The sequence below is a fragment of the Uranotaenia lowii genome, chromosome 2 (genome assembly GCF_029784155.1).
Source record: "Uranotaenia lowii strain MFRU-FL chromosome 2, ASM2978415v1, whole genome shotgun sequence".
NCBI lineage: Eukaryota > Metazoa > Arthropoda > Insecta > Diptera > Culicidae > Uranotaenia > Uranotaenia lowii.
Window position 1 is genome coordinate 371,389,272 of NC_073692.1, and position 16,262 is coordinate 371,405,533.

Genomic DNA, 16,262 nt, shown 5'->3' on the forward strand with positions numbered 1-16,262 from the left:
TTAATCGTTTAGTCTGTGGTTCAACTACCATGAACATCAAGGTTAATTCATAATTTATCATAATTTCGGGACCGTGAATTTTCGTTGTTCCATTTTCATTTTTCCATTAAAATTTATTATTCCTTTTAAAATAAATAAAAAACTGTTCGGTTTGTTTGCTTTATTTTTTATTCATTATTGGTATTTTTAAAGCTATAAAGAAACTATCGAATTATATTTTTGTAAAAACAAATCGTTTACACTTCATGGGCTTCACCTAAAGCTGGAGCAGGAAACTTCACCGTTTTGTCGTCAGCTTCTGGAATGAAAAAAAATTCTATTAGTTTGATTAATTATAATGCTCATAATTAAAAAGAACTCACCATCATCGCCGAAGTTGAAGGCGTCATCTTCCGTTCCAAATCGCTCCAGCTTGATTCATGAGTTTGATCCAACTTGTCCGAATTCCCTGATTCCGTCCGCGAAAATCACAAAAAAACGATTTGAGCGCGAAAAATTTTCGATACACGGAAAACAGTAAATGTGCAAAAAGCAAACATTTACCTATTTTCGTATGGTTTGGATTCTCATTTTACCTTGAAGTACATTGTAACAATAAAAATCACAGGAAAAGTACTGTCAAACCATGCTTCTGATAGAAATGTCAACTATGAAATATTTTGAATTAACGTTATACTTCACGGTGATTTTCAAAATTATGGTACTTTCAAGATAAAAATCGGTTGATAAATATTTAGATATTACAATGAAGTTTATTGTTAAATTGGAAGCCATTGTTTTGTTATATTAATACCACGGTCTTGGCTATTCGGGGTGATTTGTTTGTCGTGAAATTGAGACTTTTTCCGTGATTGTTCCGCAGAAGAGGTATCACTAGTAGAGTGCAACAATATTTTAACACAGACAAAATTTTAATATCTCCAACCGTAAGTTTCCCTTTTTTTGTTGATATTTGACCCAAGAGTAATAAGCTGTTATTGTTCGTACAGTGATCCCACTATTCCGAACCCACTCAATTTGTTTAATCGATACTTTGCCAGATAGCTTCATTAGTGCTTCGTTAAATGTAAGTTATTTTTTGATATTTGATTGGATAGATTTTTGCTAATTATTGATTGTTGAAACAGTGATACCGTTCCGATACCACTCGATTTCGGCAGCACTCGATGAATTGCCTGATAGAATTCAGAGCATAGCTGACCGTAAGTTCTTTTTACTTTATCGAACTGAAAGTGAAATTCGAATCTGGCTCGGATAGTCCCGGGTTCGAATGCGATCGAGTAGCAAGGCATAGGCGACTTAATGTAAGCTAGATTTTAATACTTAACCGAAAAATGCCAACAAAAAGTCGAATATTTTTAGCTTTGAAGCTGCTGTAATAAACACTGCTATCGAAAATTAGAATCGAGCCTAATTTGAAGTAACACCACTGACCACACTGACATGACACTTAGAACAAAAATTCAACCATTTTCTGTCTAATTTTTTGATGTCAGATTTTGCAGGTTCGCAATACCGACGGCAGGTGGCGAACCTGAAAAATTTAACAAAAAATGCCCTGTAGGAAAAATTGTCCTGTTTAGCCCGATTTTATCGTAGAAATTGCGTGTTTTATTTTTAAAGTTGGGTGACATTTCCTAACTGGGATAGCATTTCTTCAAATTGATCGATGCGCACTCTGGAATCGACATTGCGCACTGTTGGAAAAATTATCCAGAAAACGAAATCGAGTGTCCAGTCAGTATGGTCAGTGGTAACACCTTCAGCCGAATTCCGGTACTTGAAGGAAATCACTAAAAATCTCTTCTAGAAAAGAAATTCTAAAATTGTCGTTCTCTTCATAAAAAATGTCTTTTCTTCTTGGCTGATTCCGCAAAAGTAAAGAGAAAGAAAAAAAAAACAAATGTAAGAGAAGAAAAAAGTATAGTTCACCTATTCACCGCTAGACGTCTTTGACGTTTGTTGTCGGTGATACTTTTCAAAACGACTTATTGTTGGCACCGTCTTTCTCCCATGTTAGTTTGTTTCCCGATATTGAGCATGGTAATTAGATTAAAATCATATTTGTAATACTGACTATTTATAACAGCAATATTCAATATTGCTAAATAAAATACTTCAAATCTTGATCACAACCGCGCATGCAATTAAATATGAAAAAACATATCGTTGAGTGTTGAAGGAATAATTGGACATTTTGAAAAATGAAGCTAGAAAGTTACGTGTTTGTAAACAATCGGTTGTCTTGTCCGACTGTCACTTGATGGGAACCTGAAATATGTTATAGTTGTACATTCGAAAGTGTCATACTTATTGATTTAGATTAATTAGGTTTAATCGATTACCTGAGCCAAGATATCGCAATATACCGACGTTTATACCACTTCTTTTTTGCAAAGTAATATGATACAATCATTTGCTCCATTATTTTCAAGTTTTAATAGGTATTGACACTTAATTTAACAAAAATCCTCACTGAAAAGAAAGGTCTTTTTAAATTTCCGAAGCAAAAATGCCGAAGAAATTAAAAATCTCGTTTTCTATTTCAAACGTCAAAAAAATGTGTTCTTTGAATTGACAGGAATGTCAATCTAAGAAAATTTCGAAACGAAAAAAATCCGAAGAGATTGAAAATCGTGTTTTCTTTTTTAAACGTCAAAAAATGTCTTCTAAAAATTCACCGGAATTCCAAGATAAGAAAATTTTAAAAATGTCTTCAATAATTTCTTTTCTTTCACGACATTTTTTGCCCGGAATTCGGCTGCTGTGGTAACACCTTTCAATGAAAGTTTCATTGCTTATAATGTCATAAAGAAAGCCGGCAGATGCCAGCTGTAAAACAACAATACAACGCCTAAGGAGTACACCAACAATAGCTTGATGATGTACAAGGTGAAAGCTCTCAGAATGAAAACCAAATTTTGTTGTTTAGGGAATTCTCATAAGAAAAGATTGTTTTGTTGTTGGTGTATCATATGTTTTTAAAAAATATCACTATTTCATTTGGATCAAAGCAATCGAAAGATTCCCTTCAATTCAACCACGATATAAGAACAGTTCATATATACCGGTTTTTCGATAGCAACTTACTATCTTCTTCAGTGAGTTAGCTAGTAACCATCGAAATACCGGTATATGCGAACTGTTCTTATACCGTGGTTGAATTGAAGGGAATCTTTCGATTGCTTTGATTTAGTAGAATTATTCAACCAAGAAGGCTCACAACACATCTTAGACTATTTCATCATTATTTCATCTCTCAATTCATAGTTACATCGCTCACAAATTCCCTCGAATGAAGTCCAGGAATTCGGTCACTCTGGTGTAGACGGTCGGGTAACCGTTGAAGGCACAACCGTAGCCCCAGGAAACGATTCCGATGACCTGTCCGTCGTACACTAGCGGACCACCGGAATCACCTTGACAGGCATCCACTCCACTACCCCCGGCACACAGGTGGAACGACCAGATGGTTCCGAAGTTCTGGTACGCCATTCCACACTGGGAATTGCGCACCACCGGCACCAGCACGTGCTGCAAGTGGTTGGTGCTGGGACCTTGGTACTGAAAAAAAATGAGTTTATTTCTGTTCTTTTGTTACTTTAAAAAAATTGTTACATAAAGTGTTCCCCAGCCGGCAACCGAAGCCAGGGTACCGTGCTCAATTTTGAAATCCTCCGATGGCAGCCGGATCGGTTGAATTGTGCTACCGAAAGCGAACCCGGTGGCCACCTTTAGCACCGCGATGTCATACTCCAGGGTCCAATCATCGTAATCGGGATGCACGTGCAGCTCCGAAACAGTTCGATACTCGCCGTCGTTCAGTCGGTAAGTGGACCCGGCATGGATGATGAAATCGGCAGCCGTCAGATGCGGGCTGTGGACGAGCGAAGATCGATGGAAGAACTTGAAAGTTTTATTTAAGCGACTGAAATGTTCTCTCAAAGTTGACGAACGCTTCAGGTTGGACAAAAAATTGAAAAAAAAAATTAAGAATGTTTGTTTCAGTAGCTTGATCAAGTAGGCCGTTTAGTGTCAAAAAATGTGGAAACATACTTCCGTGTTATAAGTTATGAAAATTGACTATGGTAGTTAGTAAGCTTGTGAAAGTTTTCCAAACAAAAAATGAAGCATTTTTTCCAACTTCATTGAAATAGCCAGTGCGTTGAAACTTATTCAAGCATATTTGAGCGAGGAGGAAGAACTTTTAGACGATACCGGAGAGTTCGAAAGAGATATTGGGAACAATAATCAAGGTATGAAATAGTTCAACAGATGAGAACAAAATAGCTATAACTAATTAAAATGTGTTTGATTTTCCACCAGCTGGAAGCTTACCGAAACCGACAAAAAACAGGCCGCAAAAACGCGAACAAAATATGGTAAGGCGGTGAGTCATACACTTATAAGTGCTGATTGCAACTGCCGAATGCGTTTTTTCATCGTTAATCGGTAACGAAAAAAGACTGCAGAGTGCAGACCAACGTAAGTTACAGGAAGCTTGATTTAGAAAGTCAAATCTCAAAAGTGAGCAATGTTTCTTTTTAGTAATTTCTTTTATCGCAGTCATAGAGCTTGCAAACTCAACGCATCCCGCAAAGGCTTCGTGCCGCAAGCCGAAATGTGCCGGGATAAGGACGGGGGTGTCCTTACGGACAATCGTGAGGTGATCAAAAGGTGCAGGAGATCAAGACGGTGGGGGAAGGTACATCGCCGGCGTAGCCAACGACGAAGACGAGCCACTCCCAACGATGAGTGAAGTTAAGGAAGCCATTCGCCAGCTGAATAGAAACAAGTCGGCTGGGAAGGATAGCATCGCAGCTGAACTCATCAAAATGGGCCCGAACAAGTTGGTCGATTGCCTACACCGGTTGATGGTCCGGATCTGGGACATAGAACAGCTACCGGAGGAGTGGAAGGAGCGGGTAATATGCCCCATCTACAAGAAGGGCGACAAATTGGACTGTGAGAACTACCGGGCGATCACTGTCCTCAATGCCGCCTACAAAGTGTTGTCCCGAATCCTACTCCGCCGCCTAACGCCACAAGCAAACAGATTCGTGGGAAGTCATCAGGCCAACTTTATGGAGGGACGGTCTACGACGGACCAGATATTCACATTACGGCAAATCCTCAAAAAATGCCGTGAACACCAAGTCCCTACGCACCATCTATTCATCGACTTCAAAGCCGCATACGACACGATCGACCGTAACGAGCTATGGAAAATCATGGACGAGAACGGCTTTTCCGGGAAGCTAATCAGACTGATCAAGGCGACGATGGATGGAACGCAGTGCTGTGTGCGAATTTCGGGTGAATTGTCGAGTTCATTCGAATTGCGCAGGGGGCTTCGACAAGGTGATGGTCTATTTTGCATGATGTTCAACGTGGCGCTAGAAGGTGTTATTCGACGAGCGGTGGGCGAAATGCGGGGCACGATTTTCAACAGATCCAGTCAACTTATCTGCTTTGCCGATGACATTGATATAGTCGGCAGATCATCTGCGGCGGTGGAGGAGATCTACCGCAAACTGAAACGCGAAACAGGAAGGATTGGGTTGATGATTAATACGTCCAAGACGAAGTACATGCTGGCCTGCGGATCCGAGACCGACCGAACCCGCTTGTCCAGTAATAACAAGGTCACGATCGACGGCGACGAGCTGGAGATAGTCGAAGACTTTGTCTATCTCGGCTCACTGGTGTCCGCAGACAATGACACCAGCCGTGAGATCCGGAGGCGAATTATCAGCGGAAGTCGTGCCTACTATGGACTCCACAAGCAACTGCGGTCGAGAAGACTTAGCCCTCGTACGAAGTGTAACCTGTATATGACGCTTATTAGACCGGTTGTTCTCTACGGGCACGAGACATGGATATTGCTCGAGGAGGACCTGCGTACACTCGGAGTATTCGAGCGACGAGTGTTAAGAACCATCTTTGGCGGCGTACAGGAGAACGGAGTGTGGAGGCAAAGAATGATCCACGAGCTCGCGCGACTCTACAGCGAACCCAGTATCCAGAAGGTGGTGAAGGCTGGCCGGATACGCTGGGCGGGACATGTTGCGAGAATGCCGGACGACTGTCCTGCAAAACAGGTGTTCGCTACGAATCCGGTAGGAACAAGACGAGCAGGGGCGCAACGAGCGAGGTGGTTAGACCAAGTGGAGCGTGATCTGGCGAACGTGGGGTGCCCGAGGAATTGGAGAACGGTTGCCATGGACCGAGTGAATTTTAGGAATTATGTTCGTCAAGTTATGTCGTAAGGCGGAATACTATGTAAATAAATAAAATAAATAGAGCTTGCAAAAAAAAACGAAGGATTCTTCTGTTGAACGTGACCTTTCAAAAAAAAAAAAATTCTTTTAACAGAAGTTGTACGCAACGATATTTTATCTTATAATCCTACGGTTTCGCATTACCGGCAAGATCACGCTCCAAATGCATTATATCTGCCTTCGGATATAACCTGCAGGATGATGCATGAACATTTTGTCACACAGCGTAAGAAAGAGAAGTTAACGCCATGAAGTTTTTTTTAAAATAAATTGTTTGCAGAAATGAATATAACGTTCACAAAACTAGGAAATGAGTTATGTGAGAAATTCAGGTTTGCGGAATTACATTCAGAAACATCCGGACGCACACACTTGAAAGAACAAATATTGATACGGGGTGTCCAATTTGCATGGGTTGATTGACCCACAAAGACTTTGCAATAGCTCTAGGAATGAATATCCAAAAGATAAATCAAGTTTCGAAAAAAAGGTTTTCGGTTCATTCGCAGAAGGTATAAAAAATAAATCATTTTTACTTTATTATAACACAAAACATTCCTATTTGTAGGTGATACAACTAACAAGGATGAATAAATTTAAAGAAGAAATATTTTTCAAAAGAATTGTTGTAATGAACGAAATTTCGGCACCATTGCTTCTCATATACCGGAATAGACTATTTTGGACCAATGGCTGTTCTAGTTGGCAGACGTACCGAAAAACGATGGGGAGTTCTTTTCACCTACATGACCACCAGAGGCATACTTATCGAGATCGCACATTCCCTGTCTACGGATTGCTGCATTTTAGCTCTGCGCAATTTCATCGCGAGAAGAGGTCCGCCTTTGGAAATCATCAGTGACCGAGGAACCAACTTCGTCGGAGCATCGAGGGAGCTACGTGAAGCACTGACGAAGATCGTCGAAGAACGTCTGAAAGTTGAATTCGTCAGCCCAGATACTAGATGGACGTTCAATCCTCCGGCTGCCCACAATTTGGTGGCTGTTGGGAGCGCTTAATTAAATCCGTCAAGAGAAAATGAACGATTTCGATCCCCCACGACGTTTACCGTCTGACGAAATTCTATGATCTACGCTGATGGAAATTGAAATGATAGTGAATTCTAGATCATTGACAGACATACCGATAGACAACGACAATGAGCCCCTTAACACTTAACCATTTTTTGTTGGGTTCTTCGAATGGAAGTAAGCCCCCGATCGTTTTCGACAATACCCCGATTACTCTGAAACGATCGTGGACGATGGCACAACAATACGCTGATCTTTTCTGGAAGAAGTGGGTAAATGAATATCTGTCCACGCTGACGCGCAGGACCAAGTGGTTTCAACCCGTGAAGCTCATTCAGGAAGGAGACTTGGTGAAGGTCATAGACAATAACCTTCCAAGGAATTGCTGGCCAAAAGGGCGTGTGATCAAAGCTGGTCCGGCGCATGATGGTCAGGTTCGTCGTTTTATTGTTCAGACAGTAAAGGGGCTTCTAGGGCGACCTGCTACCAAGATTGCCGTGTTAGATGTCGGTGCAACAGGAGGTAAGCCACAGGAACAGTGACGTACCGAGGGGCAGTGTCACAACCTACGGAGTGAAGCACCTTTCGTAGAATACACCTTGTTTCTTGCCGTTAGATAAGTTTGTTGGATTTAAATTGATCATAGCAATCTGATAGTTTTTGAATTCATGAATCTGTAGAATTTGAACTGATCATAGCAATCTGATAGTTTTCGAATTTATAAGTCTGTAAGGAAAGCTAGTGCAAGTTGTGCAAAAAGCGTAGGTAAAATGAAAATCATAAAATTATCTCAATTGATGTGAAATTTGTTTAAAATGTATAGATACAATAGCTACAGACAGTGCCAGGAAGCACAATCAGTTTCTATATAGTTTCACGATTAAATCGCCAGGTAACTGAAAGAGCTAGACATTTAAATTCCAACCTAACCTACAATTCCCAACAGCTCACGTGGAAGGGACGTTATTGGAATGCGAGAATAGTAAGGAGATTGAGATACTAAACGTAAGTCACATGTTTCTTTACTTCCTAAAAATCTCTCAAATGATCTGAAACAAATTGTAAAAATAACTTAGGCGTGTTTTGCCTTTCCTCAAAGGAATTTATTAACGCCGCCGCCGTCACAAACAACAAAATAGTTTATAACAAAGGCTGTTAAAAAATCGAAAACATAAATTCTCTCTCTGTTAATCGCTCGCGCAACAATTGTAGTTTTCGAAATATTGAAAGTGTCCGTCTTACCCGACTTTTCCCTACCAAATAGGACATAGAATCTGTATTTTTTTCCGGTCATATAGCAAGCTTGAAAATTGAAGGTTCAAAAAGTAAAAAAAACGTCTTCGAAATGACCAGAATATACCTACTAATACACACAGTGAGCAGCTGTCAGTACGGTGCGGGTATCCAGGATGCTGCCACCGCAGGTATGCTCATTGAGCTTGCGGATCGACACTATGTAGGGATGCTGCAAAATGGTGGTATCCGTGCCGCCCACGATTCGCGTTTCCGTTCGAGGAACTCCGGCTCGGACAGTCACGGCGACTGTAACAGCTACGAATATAAACTTCCACATCTTAACGCCTACAAAGATCACTGATTCGAAAACGTCGCCAAGGCAAATGCTTTTATATTTCGGACCACTTAGGCTAAATTGCATTCAGCCAACCGAGTTGTACCTTTCAATCAGGGACCAGTCGAATCGCGATAAGAATGTTGTAAATGAGACTGTTTTACAAGACGGACACCGGTTTACAATTCCAGAAATCTTTTGCCATTAATGCGATGAGAAAAATAAGTTTTAGTCAGAATGTTGTTCGTTCTACTTCAGAATAGTCCGGAACATTTCCTTCTTCTGGCATCGCTTTAACTAAACTCTCGCTTTATCGGAGTTTTCCCAAACTTGACTGCTGGTTGTTTACATCTCAAGAAACATTACTTTTGTAGCTGCGTTAAATCAGCTTTTGGGCCCTAGTACTTTGTTTTGACGCTTTGGAAGCATCGAAAAATTTGATGGAGAACAAATTTTAACGCAGAGGTCAGAAACATGACTGTGTGTGACTTCCAGCGTACGGGGTCTAAACACAATCGTCGTAGCCGTTGCCAAGCACATTTTGGCAGGTTTACTTGCCTGCCGGGCCCAAAGAAGTTATCGGAGCTTGAAAGAAAAGTGAGAAGGAAACTCCAAGATTTCCAACGCGTGGCAAAACTGAGCGGCTAACTTGAGTAAAGGGTGATACGGTCAAAGTTTGGTCAATATCAACTTGACGTATTTCTTCAATTTTGCATTTAAAAAACATGAACACCCCTCATTTTGAAGGTGTCTGTGTGTGTGTGTGTGTGTGTAGAATGTTGCTCCTATTTTGATTTTGGAATTCACTCTTCAGTTGTCAAAATGCCGTCCAAGGAAGAAGAGCAGCGTATAAAAATTTTGCTCGCGAATCGCGAAAATCCGAGCTACTCGCACGCAAAGCTGGCAAAATCGCTAAAAGTTGCCAAATCAACCTTTAGAAGTGTAATTAAAGTGTTTGGGAACGTTTGTCGACAGCCAGGAAGTCTGGATCGGGTGGAAACCAAAAACCGGAAGCCGCTGAGACGACAAAGAGAGATGCCGGTAGTTTCAAGCGAAACCCTAACCTCTCTCTCCGAGATGCCGCAAATAAGCTGGGCGTATCGTCTACAACCGTGCATGGAGCTAAAAAACGAGCCGGACTATCGACTTACAAGAAGGTAGTGACTCCAAATCGCGATGATAAACAAAATACGACGGCCAAAGCGCGATCCCGGAGGCTGTGCATGACGATGCTGACGAAGTTTGACTGCGTGGTAATGGACGACGAAACCTACGTCAAAGCTAACTACAAGCAGCTTCCGGGACAGGAGTTTTATACGGCAAAAGGAAGGGGAAAGGTAGCAGATATTTTCAAGCACATAAAACTGTCAAATTTCGCGAAGAAATATCTGGTTTTCAAGCCATCTGTACCTGTGGCTTGAAAAGCAGCATTTTCATAGCTACCGGGACTGTCAACCGAGAAATTTACGTGAAAGAGTGTTTGAATAATCGTCTGCTGCCTTTCCTGAAGAAACACGGTTGTTCCGTACTGTTTTGGCCGGATTTAGCATCTTGCCATTACGGTAAAAAGGCCATGGAGTGGTACGCCCGCCAACAATGTGCAGGTGGTTCCCAAGGACAAGAAACCTCCCAACACGCCAGAGCTCCGCCCAATTGAGAAATACTGGGCTATTGTCAAGCAGAACCTAAAGAAGACCAAAAAAAAAAAAACTGCTAAGGACGAGCAGCAGTTCAAGGCAAACTGGCTTTCTGCGGCGAAGAAGGTGGACAAGGTGGCTGTACAAAATCTGATGGCAGGGGTTAAGCGTAAGGCACAGCAATTCGGATTTGGAAAAGCGGAAGCCTAACTGAATATTTTTCCTGAATTTTATACTAATCAAATTTAAAATTTAAAATCAAACGATTCACTTTTATTGACTTTTGAAGATAAAACAATTTTTTTCAAAACACCTGAACCATCCCAGAAATAAACTATGAGTTTATTGCATTTATTATTATTCCTCAATAATATAGAATTTATCTACATTTTCTATTGTTTACCTTATCAAAACAGCTCATTTTAATACTAACTTTTTTATGTTTTTAGGGAAACGAAACAAGATCTTCTCATGAGTTGCAATACATCTCGTTCAGACGTTTGATGTCCTTGACGCTCATTCCGACCCGTTGCCCAATGATCGCATCCTTAACCACCGGAATGATCGTCGGCTTGCCATCGATCGAGAATGCCGACCTGCTGTAGTGCATCACGCTGTCGTAGTCGTACGCAATGCCGAAATCGTTCAGGATGGCCGAGCTGTACCGGTCGAAGTTATGCTCCGAGCCCTTGCTAACCTTGGACCAATCGATCTGGACGAAAAAGTCCCTATCCGAGGAGCTCTGCATGTGCACAAATCCAAGCGCGTGCAAAAACTCGTGCATGATCGTTCCCCGACTGAGGCACCCATTGGGCTGCAGGTTCAACTGTTGAGCATTTCCGACGCGTCCCAGATAGGACCAACATCCGGTGTACTCTCCGGTGACCTGAACATAGGCAGCCTGGGTGGTCCGAGGTACAAACGTGATGCAGCTCGACAACGATATCAGGTCCAGGGCAGCCTTAATAGAGTTTTGCTGTACTGCAGCTGAAACAGCGAAGTACGATCTCTTAAGTCAACCGGAGTCTTACCATCATTGAAAAAAACTTTTTCGAACTCCGAAACGTTGGAAGCATTGAAAAAGTGGCTAGAAAACTTACTAAAATCTGCCGGCTCGATGTAGTAGTACAATATGTTGCCCGGCCATTTGTATTTGGCCCCGATCAGTGAGTTGCGTCCCTCCTGGATGATGTCTCGCTGCGGATCCAGCAGTAGAATGTCCCCTTCGAAATGACCGGCCTCTTCCAATTCGCTAGCAAATACAATTTCTTCGAGAGGAGAGGTGGAAATTATTTCCTCGTTAATTTAATGTATAGGCAACCATTTTTTAAGTTCAACATACCTGGAGGACCATCGTCAATCGGTGCTCCAGAAATAGTTGCCGTCGTCAAAACGATGGCAACAATCACACTTTTAATCAATGTTCCCTGGAAGATACAAAACAAATACCGTTCAAGATATTTAGATCTGAATGTCGAAGGATCATTATAAAACAATCTGAAATTCTGATGAAAAATGATTAAAAAAACGAAATTGTTAATTTCAAACTGAAATCTCAATCTAAAATCTGAATCTGAAATCTTAATCTGAAATCTGAAATCTGAATCTGAAATCTGAATCTGAAATCTGAATCTGAAATCTGAATCTGAAATCTGAATCTGAAATCTGAATCTGAAATCTGAATCTGAAATCTGAATCTGAAATCTGAATCTGAAATCTGAATCTGAAATCTGAATCTGAAATCTGAATCTGAAATCTGAATCTGAAATCTGAATCTGAAATCTAAATCTGAAATCTGAATCTGAAATCTGAATCTGAAATCTGAATCTGAAATCTGAATCTGAAATCTGAATCTGAAATCTGAATCTGAAATCTGAATCTGAAATCTGAATCTGAAATCTAAATCTGAAATCTGAATCTGAAATCTGAATCTGAAATCTGAATCTGAAATCTGAATCTGAAATCTGAATCTGAAATCTGAATCTGAAATCTGAATCTGAAATCTGAATCTGAAATCTGAATCTGAAATCTGAATCTGAAATCTGAATCTGAAATCTGAATCTGAAATCTGAATCTGAAATCTGAATCTGAAATCTGAATCTGAAATCTGAATCTGAAATCTGAATCTGAAATCTGAATCTGAAATCTGAATCTGAAATCTGAATCTGAAATCTGAATCTGAAATCTGAATCTGAAATCTGAATCTGAAATCTGAATCTGAAATCTGAATCTGAAATCTGAATCTGAAATCTGAATCTGAAATCTGAATCTGAAATCTGAATCTGAAATCTGAATCTGAAATCTGAATCTGAAATCTGAATCTGAAATTTGAATCTGAAATCTGAATCTGAAATCTGAATCTGAAATCTGAATCTGAAATCTGAATCTGAAATCTGAATCTGAAATCTGAATCTGAAATCTGAATCTGAAATCTGAATCTGAAATCTGAATCTGAAATCTGAATCTGAAATCTGAATCTGATATCTGAATCTGATATCTGAATCTGAAATCTGAATCTGAAATCTGAATCTGAAATCTGAATCTGAAATCTGAATCTGAAATCTGAATCTGAAATCTGAATCTGAACTCGGAATCTGAAATCTGAATCTGAAATCTGAATCTGAAATCTGAATCTGAAATCTGAATCTGAAATCTGAATCTGAAATCTGAATCTGAAATCTGAATCTGAAATCTGAAATCTGAACCTGAAATCTGAATCTGAAATCTGAATCTGAATCTGAAATCTGAATCTGAAATCTGAATCTGAAATCTGAATCTGAAATCTGAATCTGAAATCTGAATCTGAAATCTGAATCTGAATCTGAAATCTGAATCTGAAATCTGAATCTGAAATCTGAATCTGAAATCTGAATCTGAAATCTGAATCTGAAATCTGAATCTGAAATCTGAAATCTGAACCTGAAATCTGAATCTGAAATCTGAATCTGAATCTGAAATCTGAATCTGAAATCTGAATCTGAAATCTGAATCTGAAATCTGAATCTGAAATCTGAATCTGAATCTGAAATCTGAATCTGAAATCTGAATCTGAAATCTGAATCTGAAATCTGAATCTGAAATCTGAATCTGAAATCTGAATCTGAAATCTGAATCTGAAATCTGAATCTGAAATCTGAATCTGAAATCTGAATCTGAAATCTGAATCTGAAATCTGAATCTGAAATCTGAATCTGAAATCTGAATCTGAAATCTGAATCTGAAATCTGAATCTGAAATCTGAATCTGAAATCTGAATCTGAAATCTGAATCTGAAATCTGAATCTGAAATCTGAATCTGAAATCTGAATCTGAAATCTGAATCTGAAATCTGAATCTGAAATCTGAAATCTGAATCTGAAATCTGAATCTGAAATCTGAATCTGAAATCTGAATCTGAAATCTGAATCTGAAATCTGAATCTGAAATCTGAATCTGAAATCTGAATCTGAAATCTGAATCTGAAATCTGAATCTGAAATCTGAATCTGAAATCTGAATCTGAAATCTGAATCTGAAATCTGAATCTGAAATCTGAATCTGAAATCTGAATCTGAAATCTGAATCTGAAATCTGAATCTGAAATCTGAATCTGAAATCTGAATCTGAAATCTGAATCTGAAATCTGAATCTGAAATCTGAATCTGAAATCTGAATCTGAAATCTGAATCTGAAATCTGAATCTGAAATCTGAATCTGAAATCTGAATCTGAAATCTGAATCTGAAATCTGAATCTGAAATCTGAATCTGAAATCTGAATCTGAAATCTGAATCTGAAATCTGAATCTGAAATCTGAATCTGAAATCTGAATCTGAAATCTGAATCTGAAATCTGAATCTGAAATCTGAATCTGAAATCTGAATCTGAAATCTGAATCTGAAATCTGAATCTGAAATCTGAATCTGAAATCTGAATCTGAAATCTGAATCTGAAATCTGAATCTGAAATCTGAATCTGAAATCTGAATCTGAAATCTGAATCTGAAATCTGAATCTGAAATCTGAATCTGAAATCTGAATCTGAAATCTGAATCTGAAATCTGAATCTGAAATCTGAATCTGAAATCTGAATCTGAAATCTGAATCTGAAATCTGAATCTGAAATCTGAATCTGAAATCTGAATCTGAAATCTGAATCTGAAATCTGAATCTGAAATCTGAATCTGAAATCTGAATCTGAAATCTGAATCTGAAATCTGAAATCTGAATCTGAAATCTGAATCTGAAATCTGAATCTGAAATCTGAATCTGAAATCTGAATCTGAAATCTGAATCTGAAATCTGAATCTGAAATCTGAATCTGAAATCTGAATCTGAAATCTGAATCTGAAATCTGAATCTGAAATCTGAATCTGAAATCTGAATCTGAAATCTGAATCTGAAATCTGAATCTGAAATCTGAATCTGAAATCTGAATCTGAAATCTGAATCTGAAATCTGAATCTGAAATCTGAATCTGAAATCTGAATCTGAAATCTGAATCTGAAATCTGAATCTGAAATCTGAATCTGAAATCTGAATCTGAAATCTGAATCTGAAATCTGAATCTGAAATCTGAATCTGAAATCTGAATCTGAAATCTGAATCTGAAATCTGAATCTGAAATCTGAATCTGAAATCTGAATCTGAAATCTGAATCTGAAATCTGAATCTGAAATCTGAATCTGAAATCTGAATCTGAAATCTGAATCTGAAATCTGAATCTGAAATCTGAATCTGAAATCTGAATCTGAAATCTGAATCTGAAATCTGAATCTGAAATCTGAATCTGAAATCTGAATCTGAAATCTGAATCTGAAATCTGAATCTGAAATCTGAATCTGAAATCTGAATCTGAAATCTGAATCTGAAATCTGAATCTGAAATCTGAATCTGAAATCTGAATCTGAAATCTGAATCTGAAATCTGAATCTGAAATCTGAATCTGAAATCTGAATCTGAAATCTGAATCTGAAATCTGAATCTGAAATCTGAATCTGAAATCTGAATCTGAAATCTGAATCTGAAATCTGAATCTGAAATCTGAATCTGAAATCTGAATCTGAAATCTGAATCTGAAATCTGAATCTGAAATCTGAATCTGAAATCTGAATCTGAAATCTGAATCTGAAATCTGAATCTGAAATCTGAATCTGAAATCTGAATCTGAAATCTGAATCTGAAATCTGAATCTGAAATCTGAATCTGAAATCTGAATCTGAAATCTGAATCTGAAATCTGAATCTGAAATCTGAATCTGAAATCTGAATCTGAAATCTGAATCTGAAATCTGAATCTGAAATCTGAATCTGAAATCTGAATCTGAAATCTGAATCTGAAATCTGAATCTGAAATCTGAATCTGAAATCTGAATCTGAAATCTGAATCTGAAATCTGAATCTGAAATCTGAATCTGAAATCTGAATCTGAAATCTGAATCTGAAATCTGAATCTGAAATCTGAATCTGAAATCTGAATCTGAAATCTGAATCTGAAATCTGAATCTGAAATCTGAATCTGAAATCTGAATCTGAAATCTGAATCTGAAATCTAGTGCCGATTTGTTATTCTTTTTCTGATTTTTTATTGGAATTTCTAATTTGGCCCATGAAATTAGCTTACCATGATTCTTTTCTTCTTAAGTCATAATCACTTGAAACGGATTAAATTTGTTTCGAACTTTCTAACGTAGTCTTGATCTAAGAACTGACTGTTTGGGAGTTAACAATTTTCAACCGTTTTAACTCGAGAAGCAAAAATTGTGCAA

General features: G+C 38.7%; 2 protein-coding genes across 2 annotated transcripts; both read right to left on the bottom strand.

Annotated features, from left to right (window-relative positions):
• Window positions 1-2,974: 2,974 nt before the first annotated feature.
• LOC129747066 (trypsin-3-like) lies at window positions 2,975-8,897 on the bottom strand. Its single transcript, XM_055741078.1, has 3 exons — window positions 8,677-8,897; window positions 3,619-3,877; window positions 2,975-3,564 (listed from the first exon to the last, which is right to left on the bottom strand). The coding sequence occupies exons 1-3, from the start codon at window positions 8,883-8,885 to the stop codon at window positions 3,280-3,282; spliced, it is 753 nt and encodes a 250-aa protein (XP_055597053.1). The 5' UTR covers window positions 8,886-8,897; the 3' UTR covers window positions 2,975-3,279.
• A 1,866-nt stretch (window positions 8,898-10,763) lies between these two features.
• Window positions 10,764-16,254, bottom strand: LOC129746173 (zinc metalloproteinase nas-13-like). The gene is made up of 4 exons (XM_055739702.1): window positions 16,118-16,254; window positions 11,862-11,946; window positions 11,620-11,787; window positions 10,764-11,506 (listed from the first exon to the last, which is right to left on the bottom strand). The coding sequence occupies exons 1-4, from the start codon at window positions 16,118-16,120 to the stop codon at window positions 10,989-10,991; spliced, it is 774 nt and encodes a 257-aa protein (XP_055595677.1). The 5' UTR covers window positions 16,121-16,254; the 3' UTR covers window positions 10,764-10,988.
• Between the last annotated feature and the right edge of the window lie 8 nt (window positions 16,255-16,262).